This window comes from Cajanus cajan, chromosome 4 (genome assembly GCF_000230855.2).
Source record: "Cajanus cajan strain Asha chromosome 4, NIPB_CcT2T_4, whole genome shotgun sequence".
Taxonomy (NCBI): domain Eukaryota; kingdom Viridiplantae; phylum Streptophyta; class Magnoliopsida; order Fabales; family Fabaceae; genus Cajanus; species Cajanus cajan.
Genome location: NC_138520.1, coordinates 64,027,211 through 64,051,370, shown reverse-complemented (window position 1 = coordinate 64,051,370; position 24,160 = coordinate 64,027,211). Strand labels below are relative to the sequence as shown.

The 24,160-nt window shown below is 38.4% G+C and overlaps 1 protein-coding gene across 1 annotated transcript; it reads left to right on the top strand.

Annotated features, from left to right (window-relative positions):
* The first annotated feature begins 1,740 nt into the window (after nt 1-1,740).
* LOC109811551 (uncharacterized) lies at nt 1,741-3,622 on the top strand. The gene is made up of 2 exons (XM_083073713.1): nt 1,741-2,777; nt 3,118-3,622. The coding sequence occupies exons 1-2, from the start codon at nt 1,741-1,743 to the stop codon at nt 3,620-3,622; spliced, it is 1,542 nt and encodes a 513-aa protein (XP_082929839.1).
* Nucleotides 3,623-24,160: the final 20,538 nt, after the last annotated feature.

Genomic DNA, 24,160 nt, shown 5'->3' with positions numbered 1-24,160 from the left:
GGAAAAACAAAGAAGATTAAAGCACAAACTAAAAAATTGGGAGCTTGAGGGATAATTGTGTAATTTTGACCTATCAATTTTTAATTAAGCAGTGCAATTTTAGTCTTTTTCATTAAAAATCTAATAATAATTTTTGTTGATGCGATGCTAACGAGTAACGAGTAATATGATATAGTGATATTCTTAATTAAAATTCCTTTAATATAAATATTTATATTTTGCAAAAGTATATTAATACATACTAATTAAGGTTTATAAAATTATTAATTTATTTATAAATATAATAATAATATTATTGATACTAATTTATCAATAAAATTATAATACTAATAATATTTAATCGTTTAATTTATTATTAATAATAAATATATATCATTTAATATAGGAATGAAAATTATAATATATGTAACTTAAATAGGTCAACAATTGTATAATTTTAAAACAGTATACGTATATAATTACAATTTAAAAATTATAAAATTTTTAATGGAAGGGATTAACATCGGACAATTACGATACTTGAGAAATTAAAATTATTCAATTAATTTAAATCAAAATTATACAATTATGATACTAGATAAATTGTTCAATTAAAATATTGAAAACCAAAATCACATAATTATAAAATTTAAAGGATAAAACAACAATTAAGCTATTATTTTATTATTGCATTTTTAATTTCTAAATGATCTTTTTGAATAATATCTTAATTTAACAACAAGGAATGATTCATATTAAAGCTATTAATCATGCAAGTATGAAATTAAGTGAAAATATTATGTTTAAAATGCAGATATAGCTAGATACAAATATTAACCAAACTTCTTAACTTAGTGATCATAAATTTGTCCTGATATATGAAAGATCGATCTAGTGCTCTATTTTAAATTTTTATTTGTATTAAAATAATATTTGATACTGCATAAATTATATCTATTAAAAAAAAACAATACAAATCAGGTAATAATGCCCTACTCGAACTCTACCCCTCTAAACTCGATCGGATTTGCTAGTTGTTCTCCGTGAATGTTTATATTGTTTAATTTACATTTTTCGATTATCAAAAACCAAAATGTTTGATATCTTTGGCTTTTCAATGGTGTCAAGCGTGGGGGTGAGTTTTTTGTTTTACTGATTATCAAATATTTAAACTTCTTTTCTATCTGTACGGGTAGGGAGGTCGGCCACCACCCTGTCGGCCATTGAATGGCAGAACCAGGCAGCCGAATATCAATCGGCTACCTGGATTGGCCTATCGTCACTTATTACCTTTAATCAAGTAATTAGGGATTAATTAGTTGATTAGGGTGTATTACCTAATACGGTAAGTATGCTGCGAGGCCCATGGGGTCCGGGCCCATAAATGACAGTATAAATAGCTCAGGACAAAAGGTAACGTCACTGTTCATTAATTATCCTAGAGATTCGAGCTTGTCCTGACTTGAGCGTTGGAGTGCCTTTTGCAGGTACCAACCCCCTCTTCGGCGTATCGGATTATCGGATCGGGAGTCTCGTTCGGCCTTCGAACTACAAGAAGACTGTGTGCCCTTCAGACAGGTACATTTGGCGCCCACCGTGGGGCCGAACCGAGACGATCTTAGAAGATTAATCGAGCAAAACAATGGCGATAACAAGGAGGACGAACACGGTAGATCAGCAACACGAAGAAGAACATGTCGAGGTGGTGGATGAAACCAACCTTTCTGAAACCGTACGTCTATTGAAAGTTTGAAACAAGAGATGGAGGCTATGAAACAACAGCGAGAAAAAGACGCTAAGGAGCTTTCGGCCTTGAAAGCTGAGAATGAGGCACTAAGGAATCAAGACACCTCATGGAAACCTACTCAGGTCACCAATACGCAAACCCAAGGGTCGCACCAGTCCCATACGATCCATACATCGGTTCCTCGTGCCTCGGCAGTAGCACCTGAAAAGCACCCCTCGGCCTTACCAACTGTCGGTCGGCCTGCAGATTTGACAACCATCGGCTCACACCGACACCCTTTCACCCCCTCCATAATGCAACTCTCTCTTCTGGACAATTGGAAATCTTTACCCATTGATAAATATGATGGTACCAGTGATCCTGATGAACATCTTGATGTTTTTCTTACGCAGGTAACCCTGAGTACTACGGATGATGCTGCATTGTGTCGCATTTTCCCCACATCCCTTAAGGGTAGGGCGTTGAGCTGGTTCACTCGGCTACCCCCTAACTCGATCGACTCATTCAATACTCTGTCATCTCAATTCACAGTTCAGTTCGCAACCAGCCGTCCTCATAGCCTGACATCTTTGTCGTTGGTTAGCCTTCGGCAAGATAAGAAAGAATCGCTGCGGACGTTCATGGATCGGTTCAACAAGGCAGCCTTGGAAATCCGAGATCTTAACCCGGCGGTAGCACTTCATCACCTGACGACGGCTTTAAAACCAGGGCCGTTCGTCAATAGCCTGTGCAAGAAGCCTCCTTCTGATATGAATGATCTGCGCAGAAGAGCGGATAAATATATGCAAATGGAGGAGTTGGCCGAGTTTCGAAGTCAAGCTCGGGCTGACCAGCCGGCCAAACCCGAGAAGCCAATCGAACAGACATACAGGGGGCGAGGCAAAGAAATAGCTCTTCGGGACCGGCCCGTGCGAGGTCCCAAATACTCCAATTACACCCCTCTTAATGCAAGCTGGGCAGCGATACTGGAGCAGGCTTTGGCAGCAGAAGTGTTGGCGGTTCCAAAGAGAGCTTCCACTCCGCCACGCGCCGATACCAGCAAAACCTGCAGGTATCACCGAAATCGCGGACACTCAACAGAAGAGTGTGCCGCCTTAAAAGAAAATTGAAGATTTGGTCAAGCAAGGCAAGTTGCACAATTTTGTGGATCGGCCAGCTTCATATCGTCCCCGCTCCTCGTCCCAGTATCGACGCAACGATCGGCATGCGCAGGATCGGTCTGATAGACCTCGGCGCGAGCGAAGTAGGTCGCAAGAAAAGAGAGATGATCCGGCACCATTACGTCGGAGGGTCATAAACACAATCGCAGGTGGATTTGCGGGTGGCGGCTCGACATCTTCTGCCCGAAAGAGACACCTTAGAGCTATTCGTTTGGTCAATAATGTGGATAGGCAATCTCCCCGACGATTACCAACAATAACTTTCACTGATGCTGATTTTCAAGGCATCGATCCTGAGCAAGATGATCCAATGGTGATTAGCGTCGAAATCCACAACTGTATAGTAAAGAAAACACTGGTGGATCAAGGCAGTTCGGCAGATATTTTGTATTGGAATACCTTTAAGCAGTTGGGTATTTCTGAAAGAGAGTTGGTCCCATATGACGACCCTTTGGTCGGTTTTGCAGGGGAGAGGGTGAACACCAAAGGGTATATTAAGCTTTTCACTCGTTTTTGTGTTGACGAACAGGAAAGCAGGGAAATTCAGATAAAATACATCGTGGTAGACGCTCACACATCTTACAACATCCTCTTGGGACGACCATCGTTGAATATGCTAGGCGCTGTCGTGTCAACTCCGCACCTAGCAATGAAGTTCCCTTCTGATAAGGGGAAAATCATCACCATCCACGCCGACCAAAAAGCTGCTCGGGAATGTTATTTTGCTAGCTTGTAAGTAGCTCCCATCGAAAGAAAATCAAAGTCCAAAAGGGTTCATGTCGTCAACTCTTCGGCATCAGTTGAAGAACCAGTTTGGGATCTTGATCCAAGAATGAATGATGAAGAACGCGTAGAGCCGGTAGAATCAAAAAGAGAGCTACAGATCGGCTCGAATTCGGCTCAAGTCCCATACATTGGTGCCGACACATCCGAAGAAGACTGTTCTATCTTGCGCCGGGCGATAATGAAAAACAAAGATCTTTTTGCATGGACACCTTCCGACATGCCCGACATAGATCCCAATATCATGTGTCATAAATTATCAATTTGTGCCGAAGCGAGACCGGTTGCCCAGCGTAAAAGGAAAATGGGAACCGAACGGAAGCAAGTAGTAGAGGCAGAGGTGTCCAAGTTACTAACAGCGAGATTCATTCGGGAAGTTCACTACACCACTTGGTTAGCAAATGTGGTCATGGTGAAAAAGCCGAACGGAAAATGGAGAATGTGTACTGATTACACTAATCTCAATAAAGCATGTCCCAAGGATGCTTACCCACTCCCGAACATAAATCGGTTAGTTGACGGTGCCTCCGGACACAGAATCCTCACCTTTCTTGATGCATAAGCTCGCCATGGCCGTTTGCAATATGGGGAATGGATATACTCGGACCATTCCCGATAGCTAAAGGCCAATGCAAGTTTTTATTGGTTGCTGTGGATTATTTCACGAAATGGGTCGAGGCTGAACCACTCGCCAGCATCACAGCCGCTAATGTTCAGAAGTTCTTGTGGAAAAACATCATTACTCGTTTCGGCATTCCTCATGCTCTCATAACCGACAATGGTTTGCAATTCACAGACCAGAAACTCAATCGATTTATCCAAGATCTTGGCATTCAACACAGATTTACATCGGTCGAACATCCGCAGTCCAATGGACAAGCCGAAGCAGCTAATAAGGTGATACTTACTGAATTAAAGAAACGATTGGGGGACGCTAAGGGAGCTTGGGCCGAAGAATTGTTAGAAGTCCTGTGGGCCTATCGGTGCACGCCTCAGTCCACAACTCAAGAAACACCTTTTAGGCTAACATATGGCACCGATGCCATGATCCCTGTTGAAGTCGGGGAACATTCCTTTCGGCGGCAACATTTTGATGAGACAACCAATGAAGCATCGCTCCGAGCCGAAGTCGATATGATTGACGAAGTACGAACCAAAGCTCAGATCATAGCCGAAGCTTGCAAGCAACGAATGGCTCGTAGATTTAATTCCAATCTCACCAAGCGAAGCTTCAAGGAGGGAGACTTAGTCTGGAGAGTTCTAGGACCGGCAAGACGTAATTCACGGGAAGGCAAGTTGGCAGCAAATTGGGATGGCCCGTTTCAGATCCGACATAGCCTTGATAACGGTGCCTACAAACTTGAAGAGCTTTCTGGCAAGATCATCCCCAGAACATGGAATTCATCTCACTTGAAGACATACTACAGCTAATCGTTGTAATCTGATCATAATGTAATTCCAAGTTGCACTCTTTTCCTTGATCGGTCTTTTCTCCCCTTGTAAAAAAGTGAAAGGGGTTTTGGCCGACAAGGTTTTTAACGAGGCACACATCAATAAAGAACGCTTTATCTCATTATTTGTTTTTGCCCTCTCAGAAATTCGCGCAAAAGGCTTCCCTCCCGAGTTGACCAACTCGGCTAAGGATGTGCCTCAAAATCACGCAAAAGGCTTCCCTCCCGAGTTGATCAACTCGGCCAAGGATGTGCCTCAATCACGCAAAAGGCTTCCCTCCCGAGTTGACCAACTCGGCCAAGGATGTGCCTCAAAATCACGTAAAAGGCTTCCCTCCCGAGTTGATCAACTCGGCCAAGGATGTGCCTCGGAAAATCACGCAAAAGGCTTCCCTCCCGAGTTGATCAACTCGGCCAAGGATGTGCCTCAATCACGCAAAAGGCTTCCCTCCCGAGTTGACCAACTCGGCCAAGGATGTGCCTCAAAATCACGTAAAAGGCTTCCCTCCCGAGTTGATCAACTCGGCCAAGGATGTGCCTCGGAAAATCACGTAAAAGGCTTCCCTCCCGAGTTGATCAACTCGGCCAAGGATGTGCCTCAATCACGCAAAAGGCTTCCCTCCCGAGTTGACTAACTCGGCCAAGGATGTGCCTCAAAATCACGTAAAAGGCTTCCCTCCCGAGTTGATCAACTCGGCCAAGGATGTGCCTCGGAAAATCACGCAAAAGGCTTCCCTCCCGAGGTGAACAACTCGGCCAAGGATGTGCCTCAAAATCACATAAAAGGCTTCCCTCCCGAATTAATCCACTCAGTTTCACTCAAAAAGCAAGGCAATTCCGAGTGACTCTCTCGGTTTTGCTCATAAGTAGCGTAATTCCGAGTGACCTCCACTCGGTCTTGCTCAAGAAACAAGGCAATTCCGAGTGACCTTGACTCGGTTTTGCTAGCAAGACAAGCAATTCCGAGTGACCTCCACTTGGTTTTGCTAGCAAAACAAGCAATTCCGAGTGACCTCCACTCGGTCTTGCTTAAGAAGCAACGCAATTCCGAGTGACCTCCACTCGGTCTTGCTTAAGAAGCAACGCAATTCCGAGTGACCTCCACTCGGTTTTGCTAGCATGACAAGCAATTCCGAGTGGCCTCCACTCGGTTTTGCTAGCAAGACAAGCAATTCCGAGTGGCCTCCACTCGGTTTTGCTAGCATGACAAGCAATTCCGAGTGGCCTCCACTCGGTTTTGCTAGCAAGACAAGCAATTCCGAGTGACCTCCACTCGGTCTTGCTTAAGAAGCAACACAATTCCGAGTGACCTCCACTCGGTCTTGATTAAGAAGCAACGCAATTCCGAGTGACCTCCACTCGGTCTTGCTTAAGAAGCAACGCAATTCCGAGTGACCTCCACTCGGTCTTGCTTAAGAAGCAATGCAATTCCGAGTGACCTCCACGCGGTCTTGCTTAAGAAGCAACGCACTTCCGAGTGACCTCCACTCAGTTTTGCTAGCATGACAAGCAATTCCGAGTGACCTCCACTCGGTTTTGCTAGCAAGACAGGCAATTCCGAGTGACTCCACTCGGTTTTGCTAGCAAGACAAGCAATTCCGAGTGACCTCCACCCGGTCTTGCCAGCAAATCAAGGTAAGACCGATTGACCTTCAGTCGGTCTTGCTCAAGAAGCAAGGCAATTTCGAGTAACTCCACTCGGTTTTGCTAGCAAGACAAGCAATTCCGAGTGACATCCGCTCGGTCTTGCCAGCAAATCAAGGTAAGGCCGATTGACCTCCACTCGGTCTTGCTCAAGAAGCAAGGCAATTCCAAGTGACCCCACTCGGTTTTGCTAGTAAGACAAGCAATTCCGAGTGACCTCCACTCGGTCTTGCCAGCAAATCAAGGTAGGACCGATTGACCTCCACTCGATCTTGCTCCAGCATACAAGTGTTTCCTTTGATTTTTACAAATAATAGTACCGATTCGGCTACTTATTACTTGAGTCTTACGCGCAAATTTGACAAGTACTTCGAATGAAGAAGACATATTAAAGACACAAATCCAAACGAGACAATATCATTATATTCTAAAAAAGGAGGCTCTATCGGCCCTCGGTCTACACTTGTTTAAACAAAAGTTTAAAATTACATAAAGACCTACCAAACACTAAACTATTCTTCCGGAGTTCCGGCTGCAGCGGCTTGAATGGCGGATTCGGGGTTTCCTTCAGTCTCATTCTCAGGTTCCGGGTTTCCCTCATCCATGGTGTTTTCCTCGGAAGAGGTTTCGGCACCTTCTGCCTGGGGGGCATCCTCTGGCTCTTCCCCATCGGGATTTGCCCCTTCAGGCATATCAGCAAAAGAAATCAATGACCCTTGATAAAAATCTTGGGTCATATCAAACTCGAAACCCTCTTCAAAGCGGCCGAAGTGTTTAGCTTGCCGAACAACGTGTTTAAACCCGGCTTCATGTTGAGCAACAATCTTCTCTTTCGCCTGCTCCTTTAGGCGGTTGTACTCGGCATGAGCCTCCTCCAGTCGGCGCCGCTCCTCATTAGCTGCTTTTTGAAGGTTCAGACGAAGAGTATCATTGTCACGCCAAACAGAATCCAATTCGGCCGACAGCTCCCGATTTTTGGCTGTCACTTCTTCATTCACCGCGATAGCTTCGGCGGCAGTCCTCTCGGCCTCCTCCAAACTTTGTTTCAAATGCACCACCTCACCGATGGGTTCCATGGCTAGGTGATGGGCTAGGGCCAACGAGCGAGTTTGCACCTCGCAGTAGAGTCTCCACTTGGCTCTTGCATCCAGGCTAGCCAAGAACTCCTGCCCGAAAGGAGACACAATGTCAGGCCGAATCAACGCCTCGGCCGACACATCATCACCAAGAAAGGCACAAGACATTAGCTGAGGTGGCACCACAATCACTGTCCGATTGGGTGATGCCTCGGGCACTGACTTGGCCTTCTTAGCACATTCTGGATTTTCCGCAGCGCCTTTCCTTTTCGGACGTTCCCGGCTGGTCTCTTTTCCCTTTCTTCCCTTCTTTTTGCGTTCGGGAGAAGGAGGCGCTCGATCATCATTATCTGGTCGGGGGGTGCGTGCAACTTCTGAAGTGCCTACACCCCCGGCTTGTCTGACCTGCTTCGCCCGAGCGGCAAGCAAGTTGCGAATGTTCAGCTCATCGGCGCCGCTGGTAACCATGATTCCTGCAAAAAGGGTTAGGTAAACATCAATAGGAATTTAATTGACAGTCGAAATAGGACAGATAACATACCTATCAGGTCATTCCACCAACGTGAAGATTCAACCAAGTTAATTAAAGACCTAGTCGGCAAGCGCCGAGGAAGACGAAGTAACAACTTCAGGTCATTCCGCTCTTCGGCCGTCAGCATCTTCTTCGGCACTACGTCGTAAGGCCGAGGGGCGCGAGTCCAGTACAACGGGAACAGACTTTTATCATCTTCCCCAAAGAAGAAGCGCCGTCCATTCGGCCTGATAGTCACTCGGAAAAATCCCGCCTTGAAATTCTTATATGACGAGGTAAAACTGTCCAACAGTAACCGATCGCCCACTCGGCTCAATGAAAGCCACTTCGCCAGTATAGTAGGTCGGGAAGAGTAAAAATAGAGAAATAGGAGTGGAGAAGGCTTGATATGGATACACTTACACAAGTGCTTAAAACCTTGCAATTGCGCCCAGCTATTCGGATGCAATTGAGTAGGAGCAACGTTCAACACCTTCAGCACCCCCATGGTAAACTCATCAAACGGAAGTTTTACCTTCAGGTCCCGAACGAGGCAGTCGTACATATAAAATGACTCCATCTTTGCGCCACTTTGATCTAAGCAAACAATGTCTGGGTTCGGGAAGGCGTTATTTTAGCAAGACCGAACTCCAATCGGATACGGCTCCTCCTTAGCGTCAAAATTTAAACATTTGGTATAATCCAGCAGGTTTGTAATCATAGTTGTGTCCCGGTAACGTGAATAGTAGGAAGTTACCTCCCCATTGACCCACTCGTAACCGGGCACATCAGAGGGACCGTATCGTTGCCGATTCGAGACACGCTTCGTCTTTTCCTGAACCTCTTTACTCCCGCTAGTAGAGGTTTCCCCCGAAGAAGAAGTTCCCTCATTCGGTCCATCGGCATCAATCGGCAGCCGAATGATACTTCGATGACTTGACTCGCTGGACGATGTCCCCTCGGATGACGACGACCGAGAGCTGTCGGCCGAAGAGCTTGTAGAACTATCAACCATGATTATAAAAGCTTACCAATTTCTTTGCAGAACAGTTCTGGGTCAGATCGGCTTCGGAGATCTTCGGATACCTCAATTCGGTTGAAAGCAATACGTGTGAATGGCCCTACCACTCGCCTATTTATAGGCTCATCAAATGGGCGGGAAAACGCAACTTTTGAATTTGTGTAACCGTTCGATCCACACGATCCAACAGTTACAATTCTGCAACCGTTCACCTTACCAGGGCCACTATCTCCATTTTACCCTTAAAGAAAACTCTATCTTTCTTCAAGGCTGGGGGGCAGTGTACGGGTAGGGAGGTCAGCCACCACCCTGTCGGCCATTGAATGGCAGAACCAGGCAGCCGAATGCCAATCGGCCACCTGGATCGGCCTATCGTCACTTATTACCTTTAATCAAGTAATTAGGGATTAATTAGTTGATTAGGGTGTATTACCTAATACAGTAAGTATGCTGCGAGGCCCATGGGGTCCGGGCCCATAAATGACAGTATAAATAGCTCAGGACAAAAGGTAACGTCACTGTTCATTAATTATCCTAGAGATTCGAGCTTGTCCTGACTTGAGCGTTGGAGTGCCTTTTGTAGGTACCAACCCCCTCTTCGGCGTATCGGATTATCGGATCAGGAGTCTCGTTTGGCCTTCGAACTACAAGAAGACTGTGTGCCCTTCAGACAGGTACACTATCCCTCATCTTTGCTTTATTTATTCTGATTGGTGACTATTTTTAAAATTTAAGTATGTTTGTCAACTATTTTTGGCATATCAAAATCAAATGCACTAATAAGAGTATAGACTCTAGGTATGTATACATTGATGGTGACTGTTGAGTTAATCAAACCGAATAAACAGGTGAAGAATATAAGGACAAGGAAGTGAAAGGTCATGGGCATAATCTTGGTTTAAATCGAATCTTTATGCACATGATGACGCATTTATGAACCTATTATAGGAGGCCGTAATAGCAGCTGAGCATGGACCAATTGATGTTGACAAAAGTGACATCTAAACCGATATCCCTAAACAATTTGGTTGGATTAACGAATTCCTGTTGGAAAGTAACAATAATTTGATTAATCAAATCAAAGCTATGTTTTCCATATATATATATATATATATATATATATATATATATATAATTTTACTTGTATTTTGTTTGTTTAGTTTTTAAACAAACTGAAGCCTCCAAGAGATTCGTTTACGCTCAAATTTTAATCTGTATATACTTCAATGTTTTAAGCCAAATTTGTGATGCCACATATATATGATCTTCGTTCACGTTTGTGTTAGGCCAAATGTATGAGTATGTTAATAGACAAAATTTGCGTTTGGTAGAACCGGTTTCGACTAAAGCACTTAGCTGTCACACCATATTACATCAAGAATGAAAGTTGTTAAACTGTTGTGTTTGTGAGTTGAGTTCAAATCTCAATCCTAATTAATTTGCTAGGGTAAGAGATTGGTCTCTACCTTAATTAAGCTTGAATTTATGTTTAACTAGTTCCAACATGAATGAATTCTAACCTAAGTATGATAATGAAAATATACTTTATTTATATATACAATTTATATTTTACTTAAAAGTTAACCTAATTAGTTTCTTGATTCGAGAGGTTTGGATCAAAGGATCAAGTCTTAGGATCCTGCAATATAGACTAGCTAGGTAGATCGTATGTGCTAAGATATTATATACACAATCATTTTATTTTTTTTACTTCCTTTGAGTAATATTTTGATTTATGTCATTCGTATAATAATTTTCTACAATAAATTTTATAATACTAGTTTTCTTTATGTTTTTCTATATCACAGAATATGAATATGAGGAGGGATCTGTTTACTTTAGAAGTAAGTCTATCTAGACTAACTCCGTTCAATAATTCATGTTTTACATCAAATTTCAACAATCCAATCATTGAATTTAAGGTTTTTAATGCATAGATCAAATCTATAAATTTTAAAAAAATTTGAAAATCATTTGATACTTCATTTCATTAATTCAAATTGACGGATAATTATAAAATCATTTTATACATTGATTTTGAATTTATAAAACGAAATATCAAATAACTTTCAAATTTCTTAAAAATTTACAGATTTGATCTATGCATTAAAAACTTTAAATTCAACGATTGGATCATTAATATTTAATGTATAACATGAGTTATTAAACGAAGTAACTCTAGGTAGACTTACTCTCTTCTCTCTCTCTCTCTCTCTCTCTACATATATATATATATATATATATATATATATATATATATATATATATATATATATATATATATATATTCATAGAGGAGAGATCCAGCCGTTCAATAACTCATGTTCTACATCACATTTCATCGATCCAACCGTTCAAATTAAAGTTCTTAATGCATAGATCAAATCCGTAAATTTTTAGAAAATTTGAAAATCATTTGATATTTCGTTTCATTAATTCAAATCAATGTATAAAATAATTTTATGATTATTCGTCAATTTAAATTAATGAAATGAAGTATCAAATAATTTTTAAATTTTCTAAAAATTTACAGATTTGATCTATGCATTAAGAACTTTAAATTGAACAGTTTGATCTTTGAAATTTGATATAAAACATGAGTTATTTAACAGAGTAAGTCTATGTAGACTTATTCTTGGAGTAAAAGGATCCCTTCTTATATATATATATAGGAGGGTTATAATAATATCGATGTAACTTTTACTAAGTATTACACCGCTCAATAACTTTATATTAATTGTGAATTTTGTAAATTCAACCGTTAAATTGAAAGTTCATATCACTTTATATGTGTATATCAAATTTTATTACAATTGAACAACTTGAAGGTAATCAAAGTGTTCATATTTAAGTATATTTTGAAATGGATATATTACGTCAATTTTGTTTTATAAGTATGAAGTATCAAATCATCTTAGATTAATATCAAATTTTGTATATATGATCTAAAAGTAAGTATCTTTCAATCTATCGGTTGAATTTACAAAATTCACATTTAATATAAAGTTAATTATTCAGGAGTATAATACTTAGTAAAAGTTACATCAGTGTTATTATAACTCTCCTCATATATATATATATATATATATATATATATATATATATATATTCTAGTTCAGAAAAAGTTTGTTTGTTTGTGCGATAGAAAATACTTCTTAAATACACCAATTAATAGGTATGCAAAGATTAATGTCAAAGTTACTAAAACAAATTATTGATTTACTTATTTAAAATAATTTACAAAGGACTATCTTTAACAAAATATATAATTTCTTGTTCCAGAATCTGTAAAGGTGTTGTGTATAATAATGTACGAACATCAAGATATCTTACATGCCATCTTGTTGAAATAGTTTCAACACATTGTTTTACCTCAAACAGTATCACATTGTGGTACCTAAAAGTATTGAATACCTCCTTATATCCTTATGTAGTATTTTTTTTTGTTAACCAAAATCAACCTATAAGCTACAGTAATTTAGTAAAGGCATCATTGCAACCTTGATCCTTAGGTTAGTTAATGAGCGATATTGTCAATGTTTGGAATTCTTGGATTATAGTTTCATCATTTATGGCAATATTGTGTATGCTCAAAAGAGCCAAACAAATGGCTTTGGACGAGATCTGCATTTTTTTTTTATAAATATTGTCATGCGAGAAACATAACATTGATGACCGCCATTACTAGTGTTGAAGGATGTAGACAACTTAGAATGAGAGGAACCTTGTGATGAGTGTATACACTATGCAAACTTTGGTTAGTTAGTAATTTGTTCTTATTTAAGCACAAATTAGATCTAACTCCATTCTACTTTCTTGTATATGGATTTATGATATCCTTTACACCTCTTTACTATATTGTTTATTTGTTGTTAAAAGGAAAACTAATAAGTAAATGAAGTATTTATAATAACTTTCAATAATGACTTGTTCTTTTGTCGTATGTGTAGGATTTGTGGAAAGACTCACAACTTTCGAAGATGAAGCTTGCATTGAGCTACTAGTTACTAGTGATCTATGTAACACCCCAATTTTTAGAAATTATATGAAGGCCTAAAACTTCAATAAGGGTGATTTAGTAGCCTAGAATGGACCGTTCCCAAACTGGAACGGGCCGTTCCAAACTACTAAAAAGACTTATAAACTCTAGTTAAGAACGGGTCGTTTCTAATTGGAACGGAGCGTTCCAAATTATTGAAAAGGCTTGTAACCCTAGTTGGGAACAGGCCGTTCTAGTTTAAGAACGAGCTGTTCCAAACATGACCATTATGAATTAAAATGTAACTCTAGAACGGGCCGTTCTGGTTTTAGAACGGGTCGTTCTGGTTCTAGAACGGACCGTTATGGTTTTAGAACGGACCGTTTTGATTTTAGAACGGGCCGTTCTGGATGTGAAATTTTACACATGACGAATGAGTCCAGAACGAGCCATTTCAGCCACACTTGATGCCTATAAATAGCACGCTCTGACACTCCAAAAGAACACTTTTCACTTCTGACTTCTTTTCTTCTACACTCTCTAAAGATCGAGGGAAACCTAGAGGAGGAGACCAACCAGATCCTGCTCTAGTATCAGCTATTGCTTATCGAGGTATGGGAGAAATGGGAGATTTATGTGTAGAGTTACATGAGAATAGGTGGAGAAGAGTTCTTGTGGAATTTTTAATAATTTTATAACTGTTTCTGTTTGGAGAATATTGGTATTATGAGATTCTGTATGTGTTTAAGATTAGGAATATGTAAATAATTTGTAAAAATGATGATCTGGAAGAGAGAACGAAATTGTAGAAAAGTGTTTATGAGTTAGGTTTTGAAAAAATTGGGGGTTTTACTGTTTAAGTTAAGATTCTATTAAATTAGTGATTCAGTTGAGTATTATATTAATTTATAAATATTATTGTGTTATATTATATAATAAATATTGATGATCTAGATGTGGATTATTCATGGTGAATTGCTTGAGGGGTATGTGAACCACTATTTTGTGTGGACTTATCTATTTTGTGTATGTGATGTGGAATGGAGTTATGGAATGTGGTGTGATGCCTTTGCACAAATGTATACATTATATCTACCATTTTAGTATTGAATTGATAACATGATGTGGCGAATGGTATATTATTGTTCAATTAATTATGAAGTGAGTATGTTGACATGAAATGAGATAATATTGTGTTGAATGTGAATGTGATATGATTGTGGTTCCTCATACTTATGACCAGGGATGGCACGACCCTTGGGTAAGTGATGCTACAAGGACAGCGTGACCTTGGCATAGTGTAGGATGTGTGAGGCAATTAACACGTATCACTTATGTCAGATGTGGCGTTGCTTTAGCATAATGTTAATTGTAAGATTTGTGTAGATTATGAATGTGAATATGATTGTGACTCCTCACACTTATGACTAGGGATGGCATGATCCTTGGGTAAGTGATGCTACAAGGACGGCGCGACCTTGGCATAGTGTGGGATGTGTGAGGTAATTAACATGTATCACTTATGTCAGATGTGGCGTGGTCTTGGCATAGTGTTAATTATAAGATTTTTATTGAATGTGAATGTGATGTGATTGTGGTTCCTCACACTTATGACCAGGGATGGCACGACCCTTGGGTAAGTGATGCTACAAGGATGGAGTGACCTTGGCATAGTGTGGGATGTGTGAGGCAATTAACACGTATCACTTATGTCAGATGTGGCATGACCTTGGCATAGTGTTAATTCTAAGATTTGTGTTGATTATGAATAAAATATGATTGTGGATCTTCACACTTATGACCAGGGATGACACGATCCTTGGGTAAGTGATGCTATAGGGATGGCGTGACCTTGGCATAGTGTGGGATGTGTGAGGCAATTAACACGTATCACTTATGTCAGATGTGGCATGGTCTTAGCATAGTGTTAATTGCAAGATTTGTGATGGATTGGTGTGATTGTGAATTGTGATGTGAAGATGATGCATGATTGATAAAATTATGATATATAGAAATGCTTGTGAATATTTCATTAAGTAATGAGTTATGATGAAATTATGTTATGGATTTTCCTTGTGTGCTTTACATATAAATACTTTCTTTTCTCACCGTACAAATTATGAATGTTTTAGGTGAGGAAGATCCGGCTATGAGTGACATCTAGAATGCCAACAATTAAATTATGGGTATGCTCTGATATGGTGACATCAGGGCAGAGGATTTTTTTAGGACACAGATTTTTATATGGATTTGGAGTTGTATTTATTATTTTGAAAACAATTTGATGGAATCATACTTTGGAATGCAAGAGGTGACACACTAAAAGATCCAAGAGGAGTAGGCTAGACATGGAGGATTGGGCCAGTCAAGGCCCAATGGGCCCCATGGGCTTGAAAGGCCCAAATCAAGCTTCACATGGGCCTACCTTGTTATAAACATTCTTCCTATGTTTTGTTAGTATAAGTTTGATTATATTTTGGTCTTGTATTTTGGACCACTTAGAGTAGCATTTTAGGCTATAGTCTTATTGGGCCTAGTTTTAGGCTTCATGGGCCTTTGGGCTTTTGGTACCCAATATTGGGCCCATTTTCATTCTTGTAATTTTTCCTTTTCATTGTATTTGATTGACCATTGTAATTAGGTCATTAGAACAGGATTATACAAGGATTACTTAAATAGGCAAATTAGACTAACTTAGGTTTAATTTGGAAGTCATTTAAGTTACATTTGAGTCACATGTTTTGCACCATTGGTGGCTGAACATGTGCCACTCAAATTAACCCTAAATGACTCTCAAATCAAACCTAGATGCACCTTTGGTACCTAAAGTTTCGGCCAAACACATGGGAGCCAAAATTTGAATTCAAATTTCAAATTTGAATTCAAATTTTGGGCGCCACATGTAGGCTTTGACTTAGGCGCCCAAAAGTGTGCATATCCGGATGCTTACTTAAGTGCTTCTTCTACTCTTGGTATTCACTTTGAGTTAAATGAAATTTGAGAGCATTATTTGCCAAGTTTCCCTTCAAAGTCACCGAGAGTTCCCACCTCAAAACCCTAAGAGAGTTCATCTTCTTCCTACCTTTTGAAGTGAGCTTTCATTTGCTCCTTAAGCTTGGATGCTTCCATCCATAGCCTAGGACACCTAATTTTCGAAAATCCTCCTCCATTCAAGTGTTCTTAGCTTCGGTTTCAAGTCTCCTTGAAGAAGATCCGTGACTAGGTGAAGCTAAGGAGAGGAACTTCATTCACTTCTCCTTCTTTTGCCATCATTTTTGGTATCAAGAGCAAGGCTCTTCTTGGAGATAAGTTTCCTTGTGTTTGAACCGTTTGTTTTATTGTCTCTGCTGTTCTTGTTTGTCTCAAGTTGTGTTTATATTCGGATCTAGTTGTTTTAAATTCATTTTGTTCCATAGATCCATTATTTGATTGTATTTGAATTTCTTCCACAATCAATGTTTAGGACCTATTTGCTTGTGCTTATTTTTGTATTTGTTTGAGTCTCTCATCTCTTTTCATGTGTCCGTGATTGGACTTCATACATTTGCATTAGATTTTTTGTTTTGAATCCTTGTTTTGTCTTAGTAAGTTTGTGTAGTTCTTATATGTTGCAAATTCCTTGAATAGCATTGTTTAACCTAGTTTTCTTTTTTGGTGTTGTCTACATTTTGGTCTCGGTTTGTTTACTCTTCTTGCCTACCTATATGTGCTTTTTGTTTTACCTTATTAAGTTCATAATTTGCTATTAGTTCTAGCAAATTTCTTAGAGTTAGGTTTCCATTGTGTACTTAAGTTTTCAAATCATTTTCTATAAAAAAAATTCTTGAAACAATTTGTGATACTTAAAATTTCAAGTGATTCATCCTACTTCTAGTGCACTATTTCTTTTGGATTCAAATTTTAAAAAGTGTAGTGGCTGGAAAACAGAGAAAATACAGAGCATATTGTTTCAAAATAGTAAAAAAAAAAAGTAAACAAAAGAATCCAATCAAAAACCTAAAAACTAGTGCACTAGTTCCACCATTTTTCACTTGAAATTTGACAAAATTGTAGTTTCGGTTTCTATATAATGGAATTGTGAAAAATTTGAAAACAAAAGGCAAATGTCTTCTCTGGAATCTTAATTTGAATTCAGAAAAAGAAAGAATAATAATAAAAAAAAAATATATATATATATATATATATATATATATATATATATATAGCATTTTTAAGAGTAAAAGCCGAGAAGAGCAAAAACAAGAAAATACACTTGATTCCATATTTTCTTTGGACTACTATTTTGTGTATACTTGTTCAAATTCCTTCAAATTTTTTTTGTTTTTTTGTAAATCTACTCTAGTGCCTATCTAGGAGCTTTCCTTACTGTGTGCTAGCTTTCATTGGAGTCTTATTTTCCAGTTTTCTTTGGATATCTTTGAGTCTTGTCATAAACACTTTACTCTTCACTTTTTGGTATAAGCTTTTATAAATTGTGCTTTTGTTGCTTGTATTGTTTTCTTTGACTAAACATTCTGTGCTGAAAGTGGCCTTAAATCCTTGCTTAAGGATCAAACATTGACTCAACAAAAAGTAGGAAAAGATTTGGACATTAAGACTACAAAATTTGACCTAATTTAGTGACCAAACTTTTCCTAAACTACCTTCACAAGATTGATCATTCCTTTGACCTTGTGAGTAGCCTACATTAACCATTTTGTTGTGTTCATTGTGCAGGGTCCAGAAGCAACTTAATTCAAGGGTTAGTGGCGGATTGAAACACTTGAATAAGTGTTAGAAAAATTGGACAACAAATCCGTCACTAATTTGGTCACTAAAGCCGCCATTTATTGTTTTCTAGGCTGGTTTAAATTTTTGCAATCTCTCTTGTATTTTAAACCAATTTGTAAAGCTTGGAGGGAGTATTAAGAAGCTGGTCAGGTATATCTAAACCCTTGATAGCCTACTCACGTGTAGTACTAGTGGAAGTGGCTTGGAAATTTCATATGTTTCAAGCTTCCACTTAGGGCAAACCGGCTAGTTGCTTATCCTTGCTTCCTTTAAGTTGTTTGTCTTTAATTTGTTTAATTTTCTGCCCTAATTCGTCTAGCTTTGTGTAGCATTTAATTGTTCACTGTCGCCACCGGCCCGAAACGGGCTTTCGGCATTCGCGAAGGATGGTTGGACTCTTTTATTTGTTTAAAAATATGGATTGCTAGAATGACTTATTCTCAAACTGAGACCTTGTCAAATGAGAAATTTTATTAAAAGGCTCACCAATCCATGTTAATCCCAAGCGGGACCCTCCATGGATTAGCGGTTTTCATAAAAAGGAAGGGTTCATGGAGTCGCCACCAATGTTTTACTCAAAACATTGGAAAAAGAAGTTTAAGGCAATCGATTCAAAAATCGACTTCGGCCATTACAACCAGAGTCGGGTAAGGGAGTCGGTTACGCGTGGGGAAGGTGTTAGCACCCCACAGCGCCCCTTTCGGGTTCCCTATGACAGATTATTTAAAAATAATAGTGCGAAATTACTAAATTACCCCTATTTATTCTAAGCAATTATAAATTAACTATCTACATGATGACAGTTTAAATATGTACACACAGAAAGCGGTAAAAGAAGGGACTTTAAAGAGATAAACCTTTGAAGCGTGCTTTCTTATATATCTTGACAGAAATTGGGAAGCGTTTTGGCGTTCCCTCCCTCTACAAGACCGCTCGCTCCCTCCTATAAAATTTTAACTATGGAAATCCGGAGGATTTCCCTTCGACTAGGTTCGAGACTCAAGCAAATGGCTCGTGACTCAAGAACTTCGTCGGATCAACTCTCCGAGTGATTTCTAGGCAGAGCACTGCTCAAAAAAACCCAGAATACTCAAGAAGAGGGTTAAAACTCAGTGTGAAAGTGTAGAATGACGTCCCATTGACGTCATATTTATAGGGATGAGGCTCAATACGATCTCTGGGGGTCAATACGGTCCGTATTGAAGTTTTGAACTACAATACGGCCGTATTGAATTCAATACGGCCGTATTGAAGTTCAAAAACCTCAATACGGCCGTATTGAAGTTCAGTGCAGCCGTATTGAAGTTCAGTGCAGCCGTATTGAATTCAATGCAGCCGTATTGAAGTTCAGTGCAGCCGTATTAAATTCAATGCAGCCGTATTGAAGTTCAGAAACTTCAATACGGCCGTATTGAGTTCAGTGCGGCCGTATTGTAGTTCAAAATGTGCAGTACGGCCGTACTGAACTCCAAGGAGGCCGTATTGAGCTCCAAACCTCCCACTTTCTTATTTTTGGCTACTCTAAGACCTCTAAACCTAAAGATAGTCATCCTATGGTCTTCTGGGAGTCCTTCTGGCTGACTTTCCTTCGATCTTTGAGAGTCTTCGAGTCTTATTTCCGACCCGGACAATTTTAGGGGTCTACATTCACGTTTAGATAGCATCAAAAACAAATTGTGAAAAGCATCCAACATAAAATTTTTTGTGAAAATATTTGTGGAATTGAAATACCACAAGGGAGTTTAGTGATTTCCACTTGAAAAGGCTTGGTTATTAAGTGGCTCTTAGTAGCTCACCTCCCTTAATAGTGCAACTTGTACACTTAGACTTCCAAGTGCTATTTTTTGTTCCTAGAAAATACTAAAAATATTTTATGTCTTTTGCATAGCATATAAAATTCTTATTGCTTAATCATGAGTCATATTTCTCAAAGTGATAGTGATCTTGAATCTCATAAAAGTTTTTCTAGAATTGTTAAGGAGGTTGAGGCACTAAAACTATGGAAGCAACAAGAGGTACTTCAAAAAGAAAAAGAAAAGATTGAAAGAGAAGTACAACTTATTGCTCTTGAGGAAGATATTAACAAAATTAAGCAACAAGAAGAAAAACTTTTGAAAAAAATTAATAAAAGAAAAAGCCAAAAGAGTTCTACTAGAAGTTCCAATGCCTCTACAAGCCAAGAGGATGTAGGTAGTTTGAATGTTGATGCATATTACCAACCTGCACCTAGAAGAGTCATTAAGGAACCCAAAGTGAGGGAATCAAGGGTTGATCTCCCTTACTTTCATGGAAAAGAGGATGTTGACACCTACTTGGATTGGGAAATGAAAGTGGAGCAAATCTTCACTTGTCATCAAGTAGGTGAAAAAAGAAAAGTTCTCTTGGCCACCTTAGCTTTCCAAGGACAAGCTATGTATTGGTGGACATCCTTGAAGAGAGAGAGAAGACTTCACAATGACCCTCCTATTACTTATTGGAATGAATTGAGGAATGCTATGAGAAGAAGACACATACCTTCTTATTATAGTAGGGAGCTTATGGATAAGCTCCAAAGACTCCAACAAAAGAACATGAGTGTGGAGAAGTATAGACAGAAAATGGAGTTGTATCTCATGAGGGTTGGGATAAGGGAAGAAGAAAGATTGACCATTGCTAGATTTTTAAGTGGTCTTAATTTTGATATAAGAGATAGGGTTGAGTTACTCCCTTATAGGGACCTTGATGATTTGGTCCAACTTTGTATAAGGGTGGAACAACAAAATTTGAGGAAAAATTCTTTCAAAGGCAAAACTCAAACTAGCTCTTATATCAAGAAGGACTACAAGAAGGAGGGTCAATATGACTCTTCTAAAAACTCTAGTAAGGGTCAAGAAAAAGAAACAGTAAAAGAAAAAGATAAAAATAAAAGTGTTGTCACTTCTAGTAGTAAAACTAGTGACATCAAATGCTTTAAATGTCTTGGGAGAGGCCATATAGCTTCTCAATGTCCAACTAAAAAGGTCATGATTTTGAGAGGACAAGACATTTATAGTAGTCTTGATGAATCTAGTTCTACCACTTCAAGTGATAGTGAGACTAGTAAGGAAGATCATCAAATCGAAAAGCTATATCCTGTTGATGGTGATCTTCTTATGGTCAAAAGACTTCTTGGAAGTCAACCTTGTCCACTTCACTATCACAAAGAGAGAACATCTTTCACACAAGATGTTTAGTTTCCAAAAGAACTTGTTCTCTCATTGTTGATAGTGGATCATGCTCTAATTGTTGTAGTACAAGGTTGGTTAACAAATTAGCCCTTACCACTATTCCTCACACTCAACCTTATAAACTTCATTGGCTCAATGAAGGTGAGGAATTAGAGGTAAGTCAACAAGTGAAGGTCAAGTTTTCTATAGGGGACTATAAAGACAAAGTTTTATGTGATGTGATCCCTATGGAAGCTTGTCATATTTTGCTTGGTAGGCCATGACAATTTGATAAACAAACTATACATAATGGTCTCACTAACAAAATATCCTTTACTCATAAAAATAAGGAAATTGTTTTTAATCCTTTAACACCACCCCAAGTGTTTGAGGATCAAAAACAAATGAAAAGAAAAAGAAATAAAGAAAGAAAGGAAAATAAATTACTAGGGAAGAGTGTGGATGAAGGGGATTCCACTAAAGCATTTGTGACAAGGAGAGTTATTTTATTAGCAAACAAGCCTTGAAAAGAACTCTCTTTAGTCATAAAAGTTTTGACTCTTATCCTAATGCTGCCACTAATCTTAAAGTTGAGAATGAGGAACAAAATAAATTTCAAGCAAAGAATTTTCAACTTCGAGATATAGTGAAGAAGGAGTGGGCTATTTCTAGTTTTACTCCTTATATTACTTCCTTGGAGGTGCACAAGGGAGGAAGTATTTCTGTAGTCTTAATAAAGCACCCAATTTTTGGTTTACATTGTTTGATGGATACAACTTGTAATAATCTATATTCTATGTTTGCTCTTATGGGAAGATCTTATTCTTTTGAACTTAATATAATTCCTTCCCTACAAGACAAATCTAGCTTATGTGATTATAAGTATCCAATAAACAATCAAATCCAAAATTGTTTAGGGCATTTTCTAGTATTTTTTTCTTTATATTCTAGGAAAAGCCTAGGTTACCATTTAGGGTACTTTAGGCAAGATGTTGTAGTTTTTAAAAATCATTCTTTTCATTGTCTTAGTCATAGTGTCATTACATTTTTAGGATTTACTTCTAGGTTATGCTTAGAAGTGGAGCCTATTTTTAGAGAGTCTAATTTTCATATTTTATCTTTCTTTGTTAGGTTAGATAGATGGACTCCTCTTAGGATCCATGGACTATTTTCTTACCATTTCACTTCTTATTCCTTGCATGTTATACATGTAGGTGTTGATTTTTCTTCCATGCATCCTCTAGATTTGAGGACAAATCCTTTTCAAGAGGGAGGGGATGATGGAATCATACTTTGGAATGCAAGAGGTGACACATTAAAAGATCCAAGAGGAGTGGGCTAGACATGGAGGATTGGGCCAGTCAAGGCCCAATGGGCCCCATGGGCTTGAAAGGCTCAAATCAAGCTTCACATGGCCCTACCTTGTTATAAACATTCTTCCTATGTTTTGTTAGTATAAGTTTGATTATATTTTGGTCTTGTATTTTGGACCACTTAGAGTAGCATTTTAGGCTATAGTCTTATTGGGCCTAGTTTTGGGCTTCATGGGCCTTTGGGCTTTTGGTACCCAATATTGGGCTCATTTTCATTCTTGTAATTTTTCCTTTTCATTGTATTTGATTGACCATTGTAATTAGGTCATTAGAATAGGATTATACAAGGATTACTTAAATAGGCAAATTAGACTAACTTAGGTTTAATTTGGAAGTCATTTAAGTTACATTTGAGTCACATGTTTTGCACCATTGGTGGCTGAACATGTGCCACTCAAATTAACCCTAAATGACTCTCAAATCAAACCTAGATGCACCTTTGGTACCTAAAGTTTCGGCCAAACACATGGGAGCCAAAATTTGAATTCAAATTTCAAATTTGAATTCAAATTTTGGGCGCCACATGTAGGCTTTGACTTAGGCGCCCAAAAGTGTGCATATCTGGATGCTTACTTAAGTGCTTCTTCTACTCTTGATATTCACTTTGAGTTAAATGAAATTTGAGAGCATTATTTGCCAAGTTTCCCTTCAAAGTCACCGAGAGTTCCCACCTCAAAACCCTAGGAGAGTTCATCTTCTTCCTACCTTTTGAAGTGAGCTTTCATTTGCTCCTTAAGCTTGGATGCTTCCATTCATAGCCTAGGACACCTAATTTCCGAAAATCCTCCTCCATTCAAGTGTTCTTAGCTTCGGTTTCAAGTCTTCTTGAAGAAGATTCGTGACTAGGTGAAGCTAAGGAGAGGAACTTCATTCACTTCTCCTTCCTTTGCCATCACAATTTGTAAACTCTTATGTTTTATTTTATAAGTTTTATTTTCAATTTATTTTGGATATTGAAGAACAACTATGAAGATTTTATGTGAACCCTTTTTACCAATGTTAAAAAAATTTATTCGTTAATTTTATTTACATTATTACAAAATATGTGTTGGGATAGTAAAGATGTCACAATCTAGGTTATGACAACGCTGTGGTTATACCTTTCTTGTGTTTCATCCACTACTTTTAACCAAAAAGATCATAATGAGTTACAGGATGAGTCAAAGTGTATTCTCCATATTATATGACATATATGGCGGCTTCATATGATTCTTTCAACAAATAAGCAAATATTTGGTAAAATGAAAACAGGTTAATCAAAGTGATCAATCTTAAAACTTAAAAAACATACAACAAAGTTCTTCACCCAGAGACAAATTCAGCTAATCATGTTATATATATATATATATATATATATATATATATATATATATATATATATATATATATATATATATATATATATATATATATTCTTTTAAGAAGTATTTAGAGATGCACTTATAGAAACTCCTTAATCATGTTTATTTTTCCTAAGAGTT